A 21,909-nucleotide genomic window follows, 5' to 3' on the forward strand; every position below is an offset into this window, starting at 1 on the left:
ACCATTGCCTCCAACTTCTTATGTAAATCTTGTTTGTGAAAAACACCATGGAAAAACAGGCTATTTTCAACATAACGCCACATGTGATGCAATCGCTGGGATCCTTAATATGTACACCCCTAACATTTGCATGTCAGCCAATGTTTATTGTCAGGCGGAACTACGCAGTGCACAGCCGTCGGGAGTTCAGCAGGTACACAAGTGTCACGTGAGGATAGAGAAAACGGCAGATCATGGACACAAATGTCATGTTCCAGGCAGTGCAAGGGATGTGAGGACTTTTCATAGCCTTCCCACAGATAAATAAATGTCAACATTCATGGTTGATGTTTATTTACAAGCAGATACCGCAACGATTTAATTCAAAACCTTTTGACGAATTGAAATCTAAATGAGCTTATATTTCATCATTAACACATAACTCAGAAGCTAACTACGTTTACTACTGCTGTTTAGTTGCTTACAGATCGCTCAGTCAATCAATTGTAGCTAACGTCACCTTCTCCACCATCTAAGTTGAAACGATAGTCATTTGACAAGGCTTCAAGTCAATTTGTTAATTAAATATACATTTTTGAGAACTAAAGTATGATTTTTGCAGGGGGTGAGTAGTAAACATGACACTGACTATTTTGAATGGCTTCTACATTACTTTGTTTGGCTAAATAAATCGACTTTTAAATCATTACTCTACTGTCAAACTGTAACATTACTGCAAACAACATATTTATGCGCTACCCAGTTCAGTTTGTGATTCAAAGTTAAGCTATCATTGAAAAATCATTGCCATGAAGGATGGTATAAATGCTGTCATTGAGCAGCAGTGCAGTGAAACAGCCAATCAGAGCAGAGCTCAACATTAATATTCACGACCCTTCCAAATAAGGCAAAAACAGAGCATAACATACTAGGGACAATTTCTAGGGTTGTTAATGGACCTGTAAAACCGTATCTGGACAATTGTTGACCTTAAATAAGCCACATACCCTCTATGTAGATATCAGAGAACAATTTTAAATATTGTTTCAAATCATTCTAGGGCACCTTTAATACTTTTGAAAGAAGTGTCTTCACAAAGATTTATTTGATCAAAAATACATTTAAACAGTAGTAGAAATTGAAATCTCATTTGGCCATGAGAGTGAGTAAATGATGACAAATTTTGTATTCTCCTGTGATCTCCTGCGTTTTGGTTTTCTTATTAAAGACTTTGAATCGTTACGCATGTGTTTGAACTAGAACACACCAGACAGAAACCGGACGTGTCCTAATCATTTGAATTCGCTCACCAGTTTAATTGAGGCTGCTTGAGGTTTGGTCACTACAGGTTTGTGTCCTTCCTTACACCTCCACAACACTAGGCTTCAGTCTTCGCATGGTACGGATGAGCCCAACTGAGAGCTATGCTGCCTGTCTCCACCATGTGCTGTAATATCAACCAAATGACCACACTTGCAACACTTACACGAATGATGATCAAGGACTCCTCACATAACACATTTTGAAAACGGACTATAAAACTGCATCCCACACAAAATGAATCAAAAAGTGATCTATTTACAAATTGTCAAGTGTGCTTGTTATAAGAGATGCATCATTCTTATATTTGTTGTTAAATACAACAAATATAAAACGTAGGTCAGTGCACTTAAATCAAATCTCGATATATACAAGTGTCTGTGAATATTAAACTGCAAAAAGACTGTTTAAATATGAATCCTTCATATTTCTGTCTCTGTGTAAATGAATGGTGCGCAGAAGGCATTTACCTTTCAGCCTCTGCCTCCTCAGTATATGAGGACATGAATGCATGAACCTCATCTCCTGTCACTTCATGAGCATTTGACTGTTTCATTCGACAAAATCTATCGTCATATCATAAACACACACATAAACTTGAAGGTCTTCTCTGTAACCTGTCAAAATAAAAGTTCAGTTTCACATATTTATGTCATATTAATTAATAACATATTAATATTAATGTTCTACAGTAGAATTTAACTACGTCTCAATGTAATAATACATGTATTTCATTTATACAGTAAAGAATATGCAGTGTTATTTAATATTTAACATTTGTGTACCTAATATCTGTACCTGGAAACTACTTAACCTACCTAAAACCACTGTTTATTTCATATGTATTTTCGTTCTGTTGGCTATTTATGTATTTATGTTGGCCTGCTAAATGTTAAATGGATCCAGTCTATGTTCATTAGAAATTATTTGTTAATGCAGCATTAAATTAGCTAGTAGGCTATAAGATAATTTATGTTTTTTAACTTTGATGATTTAAAGGTGCACTATGCAGGATTTTACATCATTCTACATCACGTCATAACATCATTTTAAACACATTTAAATAAGGGTGCTCTGATCAGGATCTTTGTAGCCAGTCACCGATCGTCAATCACAGGAAGCAGTATCTGCAGATCCGATCACCGATCTATTTGAAGCCTTCTTTTTGTCATATAGAATTATTTATAGGGAATTTTACAGACATTCATTCAGGACCTGAATTTTATTTCTGAAAATGGGGGGAAATGGCGCCGGCGACTGTGTCCCGTCATTATAAAAGTCCTGCTGCTCACGAGCCATGTGTTTGCGTAACAATCACTCCAGCGGCCTTGTTCAGCTCCCTAAACATTCGGTCCTGCTCTGCTTCATACTACAGTAAAGTTAAAGGACAACTCCTGTGAGAAATTAACCTAGGGGTAATTAACAGATGGTTACCGAGTAGATCGTTCTCTGGGATGCGTTTTCATGAAAATCAAATGTAAAGAGTTTTATCTTTAAAAAAAGATTAGATGATAGCGCTTGTCTATGGGGCACAGGGTCGACACAGGGTGTTAAAATTAAATCGCTAGTTAATACCACTAACAAGGCTCAAAATAGCCTCACACTAACACGGTAGCATAATGAGGGTCCCTACATGCAAACCGAAGCATTGAGAACTTTGTAAGTGTACAAACCGTTTAATAAGAAGATACCTTATAAACATAGTGCATTACGTGTTCACGGACAGCCACCATCTTGGAAAACAGTCGCGACGAATTGATCCACATTTTTTTTTTTTTTTTTTTTTGATTCTTCACATTTTTTACTATCATTATTGATGCTCCACAGGAGAAATATTAAGCCAGTAAAAATTTGATGTTCCGTTGTCAGCTCATGTTGAGGTAGATTCCTTGTTGTCTCTAAGAGAATACGCCGATATGCTGAATATGCTGAAAGTTTGCCAAGTTTTTGCTTTCACTTTCAGGGAATAGTTGGTTGTGGTTTGGTGACTCCTTCACCCACGTAATTCTCATGCAAAATTTGCAAATTGTATGTGTGATATTCACGTGCTCGCCTTTTAAAATATGTATGCGGTGTGACCTTTTTCTTCATCACCAACTCCATCTTTGCTTGCAAAATGATTTAAAAAAAATTATCAGTCTCCGCGATCATAAAATGAAATCAAATAAATGAACTATTGAATCAGCGATCCCACAGGCTGATGATAGGACTATATGACTATGGAGCATGTCGCCTAACACTAATCTGCCTAGGACATTTCTTGTGCTGCTAAACAAGCTGACCATCTAAATGCATCCTAACCTGACGTGTATTTTTCTTTCTTTTCCCAATCAGGATTGCTTTGTTATTGTGAGCGATGTGTGAATCGGACATGTAACACAACCGGCCTGTGTTATGCGGTCGTCGCAAAGTCTGCCGGACAGATTGTAATACAGGAGCGTCAGTGCATTCAGCAAGATCAACTTTACCCACGGGACAGGCCTTTTGTGTGCTCCCCCTCCAACAACGGCAAGCATCCGTACTGCTGCGACACTCACATGTGCAACAAGATCCCAAAAGTCAGCCCAGGTAAGAGAATAATGTGATTGTGATGACTTTTAAGTAGACACTATAACGTTTTGGTTACGTATGTAGCCCTCGTTCCCTGGGACAGAGATGCCATGTCGGAGACCGATGAATAGGAATCTCACTCACGAGAGCCCATATATTTCAAGTGTAACTAAATGAGCCAGTGAACATTGGCATGCAATGATTGCACCAGCTGCTCATCCCATCCAGCACGAGTATAAATGAAGCACAGGTGCATCAAATCAGTTTTTTGCTGAGGAGCCGAGTAGATGAACTGGCACCCCAGCAGGGTACAGAGGACATGGCGACAGAACGTGGCGCGACTTCGTTCCCTCCCTCAGTGAACTAGGGTTACATAGGTAATCTAACATTCATTCAGTAGGTCACTTCCGACACCATGTCCGAGACCGGCGAATAGGAATCCTTACAAAAGCACCATGGCCTCTGCCCCCTTCCAGTGCCCTGTGTGAGCCTCCTGAAATCTCTTACCTGTTCTGAATGACCTGCTCAGTGACTTATTGGATAACACTGGGAAAGCATTCCAAGAGCTTTGAAGGGCCAGAGCAAAGCCAGGAATGAGTCTGCCTCCTCCTGGGACAACGCTTGCAGCTTCACCACCTGGTCCCTGAGGAACCTGACGACCAGGTCGCGCTTCCCAAACGTTATACCTTTCTTTGTGGTCATGATAAGACATTGCAGCAACATAGACCTTAAGGGTAGAGGGCAACTGCAGAAAGGAAAGCACAGAAGCGATTAAACATCTTCGAGATGAACACTACTCGACGAACATAGAAACGACGAACGTTTCCACTTCTCATAGACGGTGCTTGTGCTGAAGTGATGGTGTTAACTACCTCTTGGGGTAAGTCATCTAGAACCTCTGCGTCCTGTCCAGGGACCAAATATGAAGCTTCCAGAGTTCTGGACATGGATGCCACAGGTACCCAATCTTCTCTAAAACAGAAGGTAATTCCTCAGTGGAATCTGCCAGGGCTGTCGCGAGGAGCATTACCTCTGGAACCAAGTCCGGTCAAGCCTGTACGGCGCCATCAACAGGACATGATCTTTTTCCTCCCTGAGTTTACAATTCTTTGTACATCTTTGCCCTGTAACAGCCTTTTAAGGCGGCTTAGTGCAAGACCTACTTCTAGCAGCTCGAGACAGTTGATGTGCCAATGCAGGTGCAGGCCCGTCCAAACCCCTGACACTGCATGCCCGTTGTACGTGGCCCCCTAGCCCATTACAGAGGCATCCGTGAAAACCACAGCATGCCTGACTTGGGCGGTTTCTTACCAGCCATAATAATGGTTTTTTAGCGTTCTCCACCGTGCACACACCGAACCAGCTGGGAGAACAGCCTTTGTGTTTGCTCTTACAAGCAAAAATGAGAGGTAGAAGAACATGCAACCCGCTGCTGTGCTGTCACACCAACAACAACTGAAAAGATCCACTTCCAAAAGGCAGGCTCAGTCAGTTCCACTGCTTTTTGGAATGACCCATCCACCACTCGGCACCAAAGCAAAAAAGCATTTTGATGCAACTCTGTGCCTTATTTATACCCGCGCTGTGTGGCATGAGCATCTGGTGCAATCATTACATGCCAATATCCATTGGTTTGTTTAGTTACACTCAAAGTAGATTGACTCTCGCAAGCAAGATTCCTATTCGTTGGTCTCTGACGTGGTGTCGGAAGTGACTGATGGAATGGGAACATCAATATGTAATAAAAGTTTGTCAATACCCAAGTTCATATTTGGATTGGGGTTATATTGTTAGCATGCATTCTAGCATGCATTGTTACTTTAGTGCTGCATCCAAATCTTGGGTTCCCCGGGGCTTACCTAAGGATTGGGCAGGACACAGTACAGCATGAAGCATGCCTCAAATCAGTACTCCTCTGATACATAAAGAGAAAGGTGAGTCTAACACTTTATCCTGCTTTAAAAAAAAATAGTGATGACCTTGAACTCAGTGTTGTAGTCGAGACCAGCTCATTCGAGTCCTAGTCGAGTCCGAGTTCAGAGAGGGTCAAGTCCGAGTTTAGAGAGGGTCGAGTCCGAGTCGAGTCCGAGTTCAGAGAGGGTCGAGTCTGAGTTCAGAGAGGGTCGAGTCTGAGTCCAGAGAGGGTAGAGTCAGAGTCGAGACCGAGTTCAAAAATGTCTGTCCAAAACCCCTTTGCTTCAGTAATTGATGTACCGCAGAATTTACACATCGCAGTCTTACTACATATAAACTCTTTGTGGCTCTAATATGCAAACTGAATAACAGATGAGGTAGCAGACATTTCCACACATAGTTAAGAGCTAGCTCGCTCCTTCCTGACCTGAGTCCTGCTACCTTTGTGTTAGTCACGTCAAGGGCGTAGATTTGGTTTGAACATTGGGTGGTTGAACGTTGGTCAATTAATTTAATTTCGCTGTTTTATATTAAAACGCATTGTGTCCTGAAGTAGTCTGAAAACCTTGGGAGTGCACGCTGGCTATTATGTCATAGATAGGGACATTTAGTAACAAATAAATTGCGCTCATGTTTTCCACTTTACAATGGCGCTAGGGTCATGAGTGCTTAGCTCTTTAAAGCAGGCTTTGTTGCTTATTTTTTTAATTAGTTTGAACCATATGTTTAGGTTAAAAGAAATTGTGCCACAAGACTTTGATGTAGCCTACAGTAATGAACCAGAGATAAATACCTCCTCAATTATTAATTTATGATGCTTTTGCACAGACCTGCTCCTGGAGGTCCTTTAATACTCTTCATATTTTTTTGCTGTCTCCATTTTAGATAGTTTTGACTAGGTCTGCACAACTGTAAAACAAAATGTCAATTATTGTCATCACAATTATTAATTCTGAATAGTAGGGATTCACAATATGTCAGCACATTTTTTAAAGCACAAATAATATTGTGATTATTCGATATTTATCAGTCAATATTTGACTTTTTGTTGGAAAAAAAGTTAGTACATCAAGCTTAATTATTGTTTAATGTTAATGTACATGTATAGCAGGTTAGAAAAGTAATGTTTATTAAAATGTTTCTTCTATACTGTACATTTATACATGTAATTAAATTAAGCATACATTTTAGGTCAGTGTTTTAAATTTTCAATTGTTTTTTTTTTTCTTTCTTTTTTCGATCTGACCCATGCTGTATGGGTCTGTTAATAATATTATCTGGTGACTATTTTCTTTATTTTATGGTGTGCCACAAAATTTAGAACATTTTCAAAGGGTGCCATGACTGAAAAAAGTTTGGGAAACACTGGCCTAAAGCATGTGCTTTGCTGCTTCCTGTTTCAGAGTTGCCTGATACTGACCCAAAGTCTCTGAGCCCCATAGCCTTGGCTGCAGTGATTGCCATCCCCATCTGCGTGCTGAGCTTCATGCTGGTGCTGCTCTTCTACATGTGCCACAATCGCTCCATCATCCACCATCGTGTGCCAAGTGAGGAAGGCCCCACTATGGACCACCCGTTTCTTGCTGACGGCACCACGCTGAAGGACCTCATCTATGACATGACTACTTCTGGATCAGGCTCAGGTATTTTACATACTATTATTAGCTCATTATTGTATACCTTTCTACTTTCTACTAGAATCCAGCTGTACTGTTTTTTAGGTTACTTAATATGCAAAGATTCCATCAAAATCATTACATTCTCTTAAATGTTTATGTATCTACAGGGTGTTTTTCCTTTATTACCCATCATAAGTATGCTCAAGCCAATTTAATTTCCATAACTTTGTTTTCAAAGCCCCTTGGGAGCCATCATGGATGTGTAAATTGGCAATTTAATGCTTTTTGTGAGTCATGCCAAGCTGAAGTCCTTGTAGGCTTTATCTTTAGTCCAGGATTTTTGTCCAGAAGCTGGACTAGTTGGTTTTGTTGGGCCAAGAAAACACTGTATATTTGGCGGTGTCAGCGGCTTAAGGATTGGCTGGTTCGCATGGCTCTATTATCCCCAGCTGGCAGATGCATTAATACACTGTTTTGAGGGCAAAGAGGATCATTCTCCATTGAGAGTAGACATTGTTGTGTATTCTATATTTTCACTGACTGCTTTTTCTTGTCTTATATAGGTTTACCACTGCTAGTGCAAAGGACCATCGCCAGAACCATTATTCTCCAGGAGAGCATAGGGAAGGGGCGATTTGGCGAGGTGTGGAGGGGCCGCTGGCGTGGAGAAGAGGTGGCAGTGAAGATCTTCTCTTCCAGAGAGGAGCGCTCATGGTTCCGTGAGGCGGAGATCTACCAGACTGTTATGCTTCGTCATGAGAACATCTTGGGCTTTATTGCTGCAGACAACAAAGGTCAGACAAAAATGAAAGTTTGATTTGAACCTTATTTGCTCTCTAGCATACGTGTATTTAGGTAGGTAGTATTTTACATTTCTGTTTGTGGTGTTATTAGTCACTTCTAATATTGCTCTTTGTGTGAATTTCTATGTGGATTAAAACTTCACAAGCCAGCATAGTAACATCAGTCTTTCATCTGAAAGTAACGTATAATAGTGATAAATAATAGTATCAGTCAACCACTATTGTGTCCTAGAATTTGTTTTTTTTCCCAAAAGATTTGTGTCAGCATATGCCATAATGATCTCAATAAAACCACCCTAACAACATCCAGAAAAATTACGTATTTTGAGCTGCCGGATGTTGATGTATTTAGAAGTTTAAAGCATTAAGTAGTTCTGTTCTCTATATGCATCTCAGATAACGGAACGTGGACTCAGCTGTGGCTGGTTTCTGATTACCATGAGCACGGCTCCCTGTTTGACTACCTGAACAGGTATACGGTCACAGTGGAGGGCATGATCAAGCTGTCTCTCTCCGCTGCTAGTGGTCTGGCTCATCTGCATATGGAGATTGTGGGCACTCAGGGTGAGTCAGTCTCTTTTCTTTTATCTTTCCTGAAACAGCCATATTTTCATATAAATATGCTGCTTTACGCTGTGTCTTCAAAGCAAATTTGTGATATTTTATATAAAGTAATGTAGATCATTTTGTACTCTGTGAGACATGACAGGAAGAGAAATAAAATAAATGACTGAGGGAGTGTTGTAGTTGAGTTCTTTTGGTCTGGACCAAAACAGAAAATCATAATTTTAGTCCTGGTTCATACAAAAGCCTAAAGATAAAAAATATATATAATAAACAAAAAAACAGGTTTTATGATGTATATTTAGATTTGAGAACTCATGAAGAGCTTATAAAATGTGCAAAAGAGTAAAAAGAGTGGCAGGAATTCTTCCGTTACATATAATTGAAGATCTGCTGCAAGGAGACGGTCAGCGTAACTTCTATAACGAGAAGCACCAGGTATCCTTAAGCACTCCTTTTTAGGATCGGTTGCCATCACATCCTTCTACTGATTTGTTTAATGTCTTTTGTCTGTAGTGTGTTCATATTTCAGTTAAACCCCACCAGTTCCATTGGAAGCGGGCTAAGACCCATCTTATTCAAATGAACCACACTAAACGCCAAAGTATACTTTGCTTTTTTCCCTCACATACACGTGGGTCTGATGGGTGATGCAATTTCACCATAGAACAGTACATTACGATTTCTGTAACGATCGCACATGCGCACTGAATTTGTTTTGCACTAATCAGTTGCTCCACAAAGTGGCAACACAGGACATTTTTTCATAATAGAAAATTAAACTAAAGAGACGGAACAACAACAACACAATATCAAAGACTGCAATAACAACCGATGCCCACATTGACACGCACTTGTGTGAGGGGTTTACAAGTAGTGCTGTCACGATTATAAAATTTGGCTGATGATTAATTGCCTAAAAAAAGATTTGCACTTGTGCAGATTAATTGTCAGTTTTAGGGCTTTCTCTTAATTTTTTGGTGCGCTTCATTAATTCATTTATTGTGTTGAATTTAACCCTTTATAATTTATCATTTTGGGAGGAGTTGGGGACAGCTTTTAAAATCACATAAAAGACCATGTATCATTCATAGACAGTATGACCTAATGGTCATTTTTTTTATTTGTTAACTGTAACTCTGGAATCAACTAAATTCACACTAGAGAAAAACAACAAATTAATAAAACTATATATAAGCTATGACAAAAAAATTACTAAATGAGATATAATTCAGCAGCAAAAAGTAATTAATGAAAAAATATTTGGTGCAGAATCATTTTATATAACCTAAACATGTTAATAAAAACAAATGATAAATTACTATTTGTATCATAAAATACATCCATGTATTATTCAACAATTTATTTTATTATTCATATTTATATAAATATATCATCTTAGAGTGAGTTTTGCTGACGGTCGTAACAGAATGGGACGCGTTGTTTGAATGCTGAACGGAAAACAATGGACAGCCTCAACTGAGGGAAGACAAGTTTCCGTGAACTTTAATTTTACAATGAAAATATTCTTCAATCACTCATATAAGCTATGGAAAGGCTTCAGGGCTTTGTGCCGCAGGCCTATAAAATATCATAATAATCAGAGTTGTATGAAACAACCTCAGTTAGATCAAATAACCGCGATCAGGCAGTTATTTAAATTATTGCGACAGGCCTAGTTATAAGATAGCTGCAACTTGATTTTAAAAGAATACAAAGACATTTTTATTGGTCATAACTTTAGATAAAACTTCCAAGAGTGCCAACCATCTGCATTCATGCACGCTATCACATGGAGTTTTCTTTGAAAGGCCATGTGTTTGACTGTGTGCATATGCTAATATTAAAACAAAAAACTATGGGCTTCACAGTCACAGAGCATTCGCACCAGAGTTTGTTTTAATCTAACCAAATCTGCCAAGTGTGAATAAATCCTATGTCTTCCCGTTTAAGAAAAAGACTTGCTTGCTCCTCTGTTGGTGGTTTGGATAAATTGTTAAACTCACCTTTCCTTTTATTTATCAGAGGAGTACTGATTTGAAGCATTTTTCATGCTGTACTGTGTCCTGTCCAATCCTTAGGTAAGCCCGCCATTGCCCATCGTGATCTGAAATCCAAAAACATCTTGGTGAAGAAGAATGGTACTTGCTGCATCGCTGACCTTGGTTTGGCTGTGCGCCACGACTCAGCCACAGACACCATTGACATTGCACCCAACCACAGAGTGGGCACTAAAAGGTCAGTAATTCATCACTTGGCACCATTCACAGCGACGTATGTCTAGATCCAGTCAGCAGACTCGTGCTGCAGAGTGTTTGCATGGGCTGAGGGCTTTGTGTGCCTGTGAAAATTAGTGCTGTGAACCAACCAATGATTCAAGTTTATGCAAGAGTGAAATGTGAGTGGTTTCTTAAAGGATTAGTTCACTTCAAAATGAACATTTCATGGTAATTTACTTACCCCAATGTCATCCAAGATGTTCATGTCTTTCTTTTTTCAGTTGAAAAGAATTTAAGTTTTTTAAGGAAAACATTTCATGATTTTTCTCCATATAATGTATTTCAATGGCAACCAAAATGTTGAATGTCCAAATCAGTTTCAAAAGGCTTTGAAGTGCATCAAAGGGCTCTGCCCGATCCCTGCTGAGGAACAGGGTCTTATCTAGCGCAATTATCTGGTTTTTTTTTTTTAAATAAACAAATAAAAGAAACTTAAAGAAACAGAGGCACGTACCTGGGTCCATCGGTTTGAAAGTCGGATGCTCTAACATGGAAGCTAAAAGCTGCAACCTCTAGCGTCAGTCGCAAGAGTGTCTAGATCAGTAGAGTGAGGTTTACTCATACAGTAACTACTAGCTGGCCTCCGTTACACGTATGTAACCGAGGCGTATTATTAGTTTTCATTTTTATTATTAATAGTAATAGTTTTTTGTTTTATTTTTATTTCTTGGAAAAAACTGCTGTACTGTGTCTTTTGGGACACAACTAGAGATAAAGTAGTACAGTTATGTAAGATATGCGTGTGTAAATGTCCTGCCTTTGTGCATCGTCTCTCCACTAAAAGTGAAGCTGTGTGTTTATATAAGTTAAAGAGTTAATATAATGTAGTGAATCCGTAGTGAAGCTAATTTATTCTTTAAAGTAACCGGTTTCTGTGGTCCTGTAAGATTCTGCATTATGCGGTTTTATCACACCCCTTTATGGTCGATATGCGCCCTTGGTACGCTCTTTTGCAGTGCGCACTAAAACGAGCTCCACAGTAGACTTCTTCCCAACAGTCAAAGCAGCGTTGCGTCATGAAAGGGTGGACTTAAAGCCAAGTGTTTAGTGCCATTTGGGACAGGGCCAGGGAGGACACTCAGAGGGTGAGATGTGTGTTTTGAAGGACAGTGCTGCAGGGACGTACTCCCCCTGTTGTCACTACAGGGGTGACACATCTAATCTAGTGAGAGGCTCTCAGTGGTGCGTCCATTCGCTTCTGTGCCCCCTGGACACACACACACACACACACACACACACACACACACTTCCCTACTCCTGGGTGTAACAGGCTGTGACACCCACACACTGACACAGTATTCCAGTATACAAGGCCCACTACCATCTCCTGCTGTGATCATAAATGAATGTGACTTTTGAATGTCAAAATGCTCCCTCACAGCCTTCTGTCCCCCTAGGGTTCACATAAGTGACTTTGTCTTGCTCGGTCTTCTCGGTTTCTAAGTAAAAGCATGTTTTAGGCTACCGTTCTACACATAAGACACCTGCACCAGCTAAACCTTTAAAGCTCCATCTTAAACACACGAGCAATCCTACCTTAGCTACTTTTGCTGTCTGCCATATTATCGAAAGTATGGTTTTAAATAGAATTTTGCATAAAGACAATACAATTTTCAAGTTTTTGCAGACCAAAATTGTTGAATTTGCTGCAGATTTTCTGAAAATAATTAGTGATATTTGTAGTAATTTAGTTGTTAATTTTCAGTGAAAACCCACCAATAATCAACATTATGTATTAATCTAGCGTAATTAGGGTCTGTGACATTAAGTGTATTTACCTTTACATTGTTTTTTCATTTATGAAATTGTGGTCCTAGAAAATAATAACCCCAGTAACACCACATTATATGCAGTATTTTATATAGTAGTTTATTAATGTCATTAAACATAGCCTATTAAAGTTCAATTCATCACTTTCATAATATATTTGTTTGTGCTCAGAATTATGGATTAATTCATATTTTTTATGGAACAATTGCATAAATAAGAAATTAAAGCTGCTGCAAATAATGGAGAAATTGTTTGAATTTGCATTAATTATTGTGAAAATCCTGGAGAGACTGATGTATAACGTCAGTAAATGCCAATATTTGCTCAAAGGTAAATTACTGTTAATAACCTTATGTTAATTTACATAATTAGGATCAGTTGGGAAAATTTCTGCTTACTCTAATATTCTCTCTTGTAATCGCTTTTAAAATAGTCTCTATTCATTTGACTGTGATTATGTGATTTTCTTGATTCTGATTCCCAGTTTCCAATCCTGTTTAATCATGTAATTTAACAATTTCTTTAACAAAAACCAGATAAAAATACCTGGCAGTGAAAAGCTTTATTCCAGCCCATGCACGAATAATGCCAACATTTTTGGCCACTTCATTAGCACATTTTACTAAAACATTTTGCTCTTCACAGAAAATGTACCATTCATTCCTGTGGAATTTTCTATAAAGCTTTATCTGCTGTGAAAGGGAAGATTCAATTACATCCAAAGCTTGCCAAAAGGAGCAACCATAACCAAGAAGGATGAAATGGTTGTTTAGATGTGGACAGAGATGTGTTAGGTTGTGTAAATAATTTGTTAAGCTGTCATGTTCACAGGTATATGGCCCCTGAGGTGCTGGATGACTCCATTAACATGAAGCACTTTGAGTCTTTTAAAAGGGCAGACATCTATGCCTTGGGTCTGGTGTTCTGGGAAATTGCTCGCAGGTGTTCAATTGGAGGTAAGACATTGTGATGGTGCTATTTATTTTCTGTCCTTCTGTTTGTGTAGTTGTATGATGACACTAATAGCAATGAAAAGGGTGCATTGTTATTTTTAGATATGTATATTGCAAAAATACTTGTTTAGTAAATTATGGTGGGGCCTGAAGTCTGAGACAGTGCAGTGGCTGTTTAATTCCAAGTCCAATGTGTCACACCCATTAAAACAGAGCGTTTCAAAAACTAAGCTCTAAACCAGGGTAGAAAATAGCCTATTGCTTAATCATTATGATGTTTTTGAATGTGAAAACCATGCAAACGCTATAAGTTGACCTCAGACAACAGTATAAAACATTTTAAAAGCCAGTTCATGACACCTTTAATAATTTGATGTAATGCACTTGTGTATGTACAGAGGGGCAAAAAGTATTTAGTCAGTCACCGATTGTGCAAGTTCTCCCACTTAAAAAGAGGCCTGCAATTTTTTTCATATGTACACTTCAACTATGAGAGACAGAATGAGAAAGAAAATTCTGAAAGTCACTGTCTGATTTAAAAAAAAAAAAAAAATTGCAAATTATGGTGGAAAAAAAGTATTTGGTCACCTACAAAAAAGGAAGAATTCTGGCTCTCACAGACCTGTAATAACTTCTTTAAGTGACTCCCCTGTCCTCCACTCGTTACCTGTATTAATTGCACCTGTTTGAACTCGTTATCAGTATAAAAGACACCTGTTCACAACCTCAAACAGTCAGACTCCATTATGGCCAAGACCAAAAAGCTGTCAAAGGACACCTGAAACAAAATGTTAGACCTGCACCAGGCCGGGAAGACTGAATCTGCAATAGGTAAGCAGCTTGGTGTGAAGAATTCAGCTGTGGGAGCAATGATTAAAAAAATGAAAGACATTCAAGACCACTGATAATCTCCCTCGATCTGGTTTGGGATTGGGAGAATGTTATGAAATCAAAATAGAACGTTTTGGTAAAAATCTCAACTTGTCGTGTTTGGAGGAGAAAGAATGCCGAGTTGCACCATACCTACTATGAATTAAGGGGGTGGAAACATCATGCTTTAGGGCTGTTTTTCTGCAAAGAGACCAGGATGACTGATCTGTATAAAGGAAAGAATCAATGGGGCATGTATTGTGAGATTTTGAGTAAAAACTTCCTTCCATCAGCAAGGGCATTGAAGATGAAACATGGCTGGGTCTTTCAGCATGACAGTGATCCCAAACACACCGCCCGGGCAATGAAGGAGTGGCTTCGTAAGAAGCATTTCAAGGTCCTGGAGTGGCCTAGACCTCTGTCATTGCCAACAAAGGGTATATAACAAAGTATTAAGATTAACTTTTGTTATTGATCAAATACTTATTTTATTATATCCACCATAATTTGCAAATAAATTCTTTAAAAATCAGACAATGTGAATTACAGGCCTCTCTCTTCTTTTTAAGTGGGAGAACTTGCACAATTGGCGGCTGACTACATACTTTTTTTCCCCACTGTACATGCTTTTACATTGTACTAAAAATATGACATCCAAGTAACAAATTACTGCTGTAAATCATTTCTGTACTCGTTCTTTCCCTTACACCTTAACCTACCCTTAAACCAACCCATACAACCAAACCTGTACTTCACTTTACCTGTATCCTACCAAAAAAAGAGCAAAAGCAAGTTGTAATACAATATGGGCACAATAAGTGCATTGTACTTATTTTTAATGTAAGTACATAGTAAACAAAGACACCTAATATAAAGTGTGATCATTATATACTATCTTATAATATTGTAAAATCAATCCCAGATTGATTTCAGACTTTTGGAGAGCACTGACAATATTCTATGTACAATATTCTTAGAAATGATGTCATCGTATGCTTAATACAGGTCATTAAATATGTGCTCTTGTGGGCTGAATTCTCCACTCAGGCATACATGAGGACTACCAGCTCCCCTACTATGACCTTGTACCATCTGATCCTTCAGTAGAGGATATGAAGCGGGTAGTTTGTGACCAAAAGCTTCGTGCCAACATCCCTAACAGGTGGCAGAGCTGCGAGGTGAGTGTTCCTTCAGTTTCTTTCTTCTTCTTTTTTTTTAGATTACTTTTTTGTAGATGATGCATTTGCCCAAAACTGCCTATTTTAATCTTGTTGAAATCCATTAGAATGCTTTTCCTTTTTCATTTCTTTAATAATTTGTTCTATGCTATCAGTATAAGTGGAGGCTTCACTCTCCTTACTCTATCTTGCTGTGCTTTTTTACTGCTGTGAAAGGAAGGATTCAATTGCTTTCAATTTGCAGCCCTAAAAAGCCTCTAATCTAACTATCTGTCTGCACAGCTATCACATCTTGCCAATGTAAAAGACACATTTGATTGCTATGCTGCCGATTATTAAATGGCTGTTCTCTGATTTTCACACTCTGTAAGTGGTTATTTGAGGGAAAGCAGATGCAGAGAACAAGCTCATTAGATCAGACCTGAAATAACATGCTGGATTAAATACTGTGATCTGATCTCAACTGTAGTAACAGCATGCAACACACAATGACAAGTGGAAATATTGGTTTAAATCAGACGTAAGTTTGAACCAGAAAATGAGAAGAAGAGGAGGAACAACACAGGGTCGTCTACAGGTCGATGTACCTGAATGGTAATGCGCTCTCTATGATTAGCTTTTGGCTAGAGTAGACTATAAATTAATTTGTTGCTTATGTTACACAAACCATGTTCCTTTGTATTGTATCGACTGAATCATTTTCACATGGTTTGTCTTAAAAACACCTTACGGGCATAAAAACAACATTAAAAACTTGATTTCCATCTCAGGGGGTCATTTAATACAAACACATGAAGTGTATTTGAGATGACGCCCTAACTGTGACCAAAAATTTCACTCTCAAAGAACCGATTGCCATCAATTACTTTCAGAAAGTTTGTCAGTTTCAAAAGCTTAGTGAATACGGAGTTCACCGGAGTTAGTGCTTTTGAATGTTTTTCCTGTATGCACGTGTGTGTTTAATATATAAAGAGCTGTCTAGACAGTGATGTTCAATGAAAAGGATTAGAGAAGGCCACTGCAGATGCTTCATGCTGTCTGCATTAATGGCCCTATAAAAGAAAATCAAACCCAATGGTTGTTAAATGTTGAGATTTTTCAGAAGCAGCTAAATGCTAGAGTCTTTTCACATCTTTCTGTGTGTAACCTTTCTTATGCAAGTCCTGTAGTTCATTATAAATTAACTGAGGGGTTAATTTGTTCCTAAAGTGCCCATATTATGCTATTTTAAAGTTTCCTAATTTTGTTTTGGAGGTCTTCAACAGGTTTACATCAAAGGTCAAAAAAACATTAATTTGCTAAACAAATATTGCTACATTCTTTATCTTTACTCAAAGTAGTAGGAACAATGGAGAATCTGCATTAATAGACCCATTTTTAGGTAATAGTGGCCCAAAGCTGATTTACAGTAGTATTACAGTAAGACATTATAACGCAAGAGTTAACTGGTTAGCCTACACAATGTAAAACACAAAACGACATATTTTGAACACCCGGTAGGAAATGTATACAGCAATAATTAATCATACTTACAGGTTGTGATTCAGAGGAGCAAGCTGGTCTTATAATCTTTCAAGGGTTTTACGAATCCAGCGTTGAGGGAACACAGCAAAAGTTTTGGATTATACTGCGGTGGTGTCGTGGTAAAGGGGAATTTTAACCACTGATTCTTCACAGCCTCATCCTTTGAATGTGAAAATAAACTGAATTTACTTTCACAGCGGAGAGCACAGTATTTTTGACAGCATGTTATTCACACGAACAAGCTAAAGCAAGATGTCCTGTCCACACAGAATGCAGGCGGGCATTACGCAAATGTATGACGTGTGAACTTCAACACGCGTTTAAGCAGTTCAGAGTAGACTCTTTTTGAGATAAAATAACTATTTACGATGCACTTTCAGCTTTATAACTTTGCAGAATGTTTATATTCACATTTAAATTCCAAAAATCCATAATATCCAAAATGCATGATAAATTAAAAGGTTTAGGAGCCAACTTACATTTTTAGTTGACAAAGTTGAGAATAACTTGATGAAGATGGTTGTTGTCAACCGTGCTCTGGTTCATTTAGTGTTAATGGCTCCTTACTTTAGTTTATGCAAGTTATCTAACTAATCTTCATATTGAATGTACCAAATAGTCTCTTCAGCACAGCGGTAACTTTTCTAGTTTTATTTAGAACAAATTCATTGCCATTTTTACATGGTCACTATAGTGACTATGACTGCATTTGTGCCATATAAATATCGCTCTGTTTTGTAAGAATACATATGCCTGTTTGAAGAAAAAGTAAATTGTGGTTCCAATACGTTTCCCTTACAGTCAATTCAGCCTTACAATTAGACCTCATCGTTAACCAGTGGCCAATGTTTTTTTAGAATACCATTGTTAATTTATTAGAACAAAACGAATATTAATGTTATTTTCATAATTGCTTATATACTATTATAGTATATAATGTTGGAGAACCGCAACCATGAATGTTGGAGAATTATTTTATTGAAGTTAGGGATGAATAGGGAGAGGATGAAGAGGAAGGGAGAATGGGATGGTAGTCAGGCTGATCTGGGGGCATCATCTTAGTTAAATGTAGGCCGATACAACCTGGAAGAGAAGAGAACAAGAGGATGGTATAGATAGTTGAATGGACGACAGAGGGAGGGGAAGGGAGGATTCGAGAGAGAGTCAAACTGTACTGTAAGAGGCGACTTGATATAAAAAGGTTTGGTGAAGTAAGGGGAGGCGTGTCTCCACTCCCGAACCTCAGTTTACTAGTTTAACTCCTTTAATAGTATTTTGAATTAGCTTTTTTCCATTTTCTATTTTTAATTTTAGTCATTTTGTGACATGTTAGTGTTTGTTTTGCTTTTTAATTATTTAAATTATCTAAATTATTTCAGTTGCAAAGGCAACATTTTTAGTTAACAATAATACCACTGATTAACATTTATCTATAATTACTATCAAATCAACAACCAATCAATAAATATACTAATGGATAACTTACAAACATGAAATTTACATCATGTTAATTTGGGATTTGGAAACTCATGAGCTAGTGAACCTTGGTGAGCGAGTTTCTGGCTCGGTAAAAACAACCAGTGTCGGACATCATGACTTTCTTTGTCTTCGTGTGCAGGAACTCCAACAAGATGATATCTCACTCATGTGGACGTGCACAAACATTTCACCAAGGGCAAATTTATTTTAATTGATTGGTAACAACAGAAATATGTTGAGTTGTGCTCAAAGAGTGAGGATGCATAGAAAAGGTAATGGAAGTGTGTAGCATAGCAGTTATTTCTGTGATAGCATCTTTACCTCCTGCCTGCAGGCCCTGCGTGTGATGGCAAAGATCATGAAGGAATGCTGGTACGCCAACGGAGGAGCTCGCCTCACTGCACTGCGTGTGAAGAAGTCGCTATCCCAGCTGAGTCAACAAGAGGGCATCAAGATATAGAGCAACAACTCATCTTTACACAGCCTATCCACTCTCTCCACTCATCTAGAGGGGTAAGCGAGGGTGCTACGTCCTCTTTGGAGGGTTACATCAGTCAGGAATATCGAGGGACCAGAAGCAATTGGTGCCGTTCCCTTTTGTCCATGAAAAGATACATCATGCAAAACAACCTTAACCAGGAGTCAGTCACCCTTGCTTCAACTGGTGAGTCACCAAAAAACTTAACCACAGACAGCCATTCATGTCATAGATGTGCTTTGCGAGCTGGACTTGAGCCTTTATGGGCTTATTTCTGTATATATAGCCTGTTGTCTATAGATGTACATATGTGACTGAACTCGCTTGTGTATATCTGTATGCTCGTATATTGACAGGTAGATGTGCACAAAGCCACACACTGTGTATATGTAGTCTGTGCTGTTTTTTGTTTGTTTTTTTTGCCCCAGAAAGTGCCATTGCTCTGAATCAGTCATGCGTACCATAATTTGGTAAAAAGGATCTTTGTAGGTATGGAGTACTTCGTCTATTTACAGTGGACATCAGATTCACCTCAAGCACTTGTTTGCAAACAGGTCATATTCTGCTGTAACATTGACTCAAAAGTCTTTTATTTATGTGACTTCACCTTACTCGCTTTCCTGAACGAGAGAGAGCGAGCGAGGGCAGCACATTCAAACTTGCTGCATATTAGAAGCAGCCTGTGTGTTACCTAAAGGGACCAGGCTTTAAAGAATCAGGCAGATAACTGGGTTAGTCATTAAAGCCATTTGTACAAAAGTCAACTTAGCCACAGCACATCTGTGTTCATTGTAAAAAGGATGTGTGTGTGTTTTATGCACATTTGAAAAGATGATGCTGTTGTGATGATCCGATTATACATTTCTCTAGTCCAATTTACTGTTTCCATTCATGCCACTTAAGACTTTAAGAGAACATGGACACGTGTAGCTCAGAAAGACTCAAACTATGGCCTATCTATTGTATTTTTTCTCTGTGCGCTGATGTTCCTCGGGTTGACTTATTCAGTCGTGCTAGTTTTGCTGCAAGCGCTGTTTTATTGAGATCGGTACAAGATACCATTTTGATTTGTTTTAAATGTGACCTCACACGTATAGCTGAGAAACGGTCCTTGAGCTGCAGTGTATCTCGTGGATGTATTGGTAACTCTGCGTCTGTGTTTGATCAAGCTAAGCAATAAGTGCTCCTTTGATTATTCGTTTATTTCATAGTTGGAGAGCAAGAGCACTGAGAGTCAATGAATTCTTTCTGTGATCTCCAAACTTTTTTTATCTAGACATTATAGTCTTTATTCGGACTGTAAAATATAAAACAAAGGATATTTAGGAGCGTCTTTCACAGTCAAAGCAGGAGGAAATCTCATATTCTCTGCACCAAAGACAATGAAGATGAGGATGTGAAGAAAATTGTGGAAATTGCCATCAATTACTCATCCTTGTGTCATTTCAAACCCATAAAGCTTTTATGCATCTTCGAGAAACAAATGGAGATATTTTAATGAAATTTATTGGAAAATTATACATTTCTGCCCCTCCTTTTTAAACTCCATGCAATAAAAAACTTTGACAAAAAAGTTTATAAAGAGTTTATACATTTTTACAAAAAAAAAATCCATACGAATCAAGCTGTTATCATATTAAGCGATTGTTTCTCTTCAGAAGACAAGAATTAAACCACTCGATTTATGTGGATTTGTATGAACAGTTTGAAGTTGAAATGGACTTCCAATGGACTAAAGGAAATTTACTTTCATTAAAAATAACTTCAATTATATTTCAAAGATGACTACAAAAGTCATAGTGGTTTGGAAGAACATGGGGGTGAGAAAATGATGACTGGCTTCATCCTGACTCTGAATGAAGCAAATATCTAGTTTTCTCTAGCTCTAGATATTCACAACCTCACCAGCTAAGACATTGTCCTGAGATTCAGTTTACACACACACACACACACACACACACAATATATATATATATATATATATATATATATATATATATATATATATATATATATATATATATATATATATATATATATATATATATATACACATACACAGTGCATGATGCAATACAAGTGCCTCGAATTTACAAAGATTTGTGCTGCTCCCTGTGAAGTCATGAATTATTAGTTTTCACAAGCCCCAAAATATAGAATGACTCTGTATTTGTAACTGTTTTGTGATATTTGAAGGTCATCATATCTCTGTCCTTCTCCGTTCATTCCAAGGTCCTGGTTTGTGTGGATTCAGTTTCCTCTATAGAAGTCATTCCAGAAGCCTTTTTTATATTGAGTGCCTACTCTACGATTGGTGTTGGTTAGTAGGTGTTGAAGCATCTTACAAGAGACAGTAACATCATTTTGAAAAACACTACTGTGCAAAACCCCATACATAATTTATGTCAAAGCATATTACCTCTTTGGACCAATGTGATCATTTACCTCAGTGTATATAAAGGCTTTTTTCATTTAGATGTGACATTGATTTGTACAAAGTGCTTTCACTAAAAAAAAAAAAAAAGAGTCTGTTTTATTTGAAAGAAACTGTCAAGGTTAGCATTATATGAATTTTCTTCTTCAGTGTCATTCAGAGTACAGTTTTCACAGGTCAGATTGAAAATTTGTC

General features: G+C 38.1%; 1 protein-coding gene across 3 annotated transcripts in view; it reads left to right on the plus strand.

The window, feature by feature from the left end:
• Positions 1–21,236, plus strand: part of tgfbr1a (transforming growth factor, beta receptor 1 a) — a 35,475-nt gene extending 14,239 nt beyond the window's left edge. The window contains exons 1-9 of one of the 3 annotated variants that reach the window (XM_067453816.1): positions 3,731–3,867; positions 5,656–5,783; positions 7,167–7,406; positions 7,946–8,176; positions 8,582–8,749; positions 10,831–10,987; positions 13,630–13,754; positions 15,669–15,799; positions 19,137–21,236. In XM_067453816.1, coding sequence (XP_067309917.1) covers positions 5,744–5,783; positions 7,167–7,406; positions 7,946–8,176; positions 8,582–8,749; positions 10,831–10,987; positions 13,630–13,754; positions 15,669–15,799; positions 19,137–19,262 — 1,218 coding nt within the window. In that variant the 5' untranslated portion in view covers positions 3,731–3,867; positions 5,656–5,743 and the 3' untranslated portion in view covers positions 19,263–21,236. Of the gene's footprint in view, positions 1–3,633; positions 3,868–5,655; positions 5,784–7,166; positions 7,407–7,945; positions 8,177–8,581; positions 8,750–10,830; positions 10,988–13,629; positions 13,755–15,668; positions 15,800–19,136 lie in introns of those variants that run through there. The other 2 variants (XM_067453817.1, XM_067453815.1) reach the window with 2 other exon arrangements.
• Positions 21,237–21,909: the final 673 nt, after the last annotated feature.

This window comes from Pseudorasbora parva, chromosome 9, assembly GCF_024679245.1.
Source record: "Pseudorasbora parva isolate DD20220531a chromosome 9, ASM2467924v1, whole genome shotgun sequence".
NCBI classification, from domain to species: Eukaryota; Metazoa; Chordata; class Actinopteri; order Cypriniformes; family Gobionidae; genus Pseudorasbora; species Pseudorasbora parva.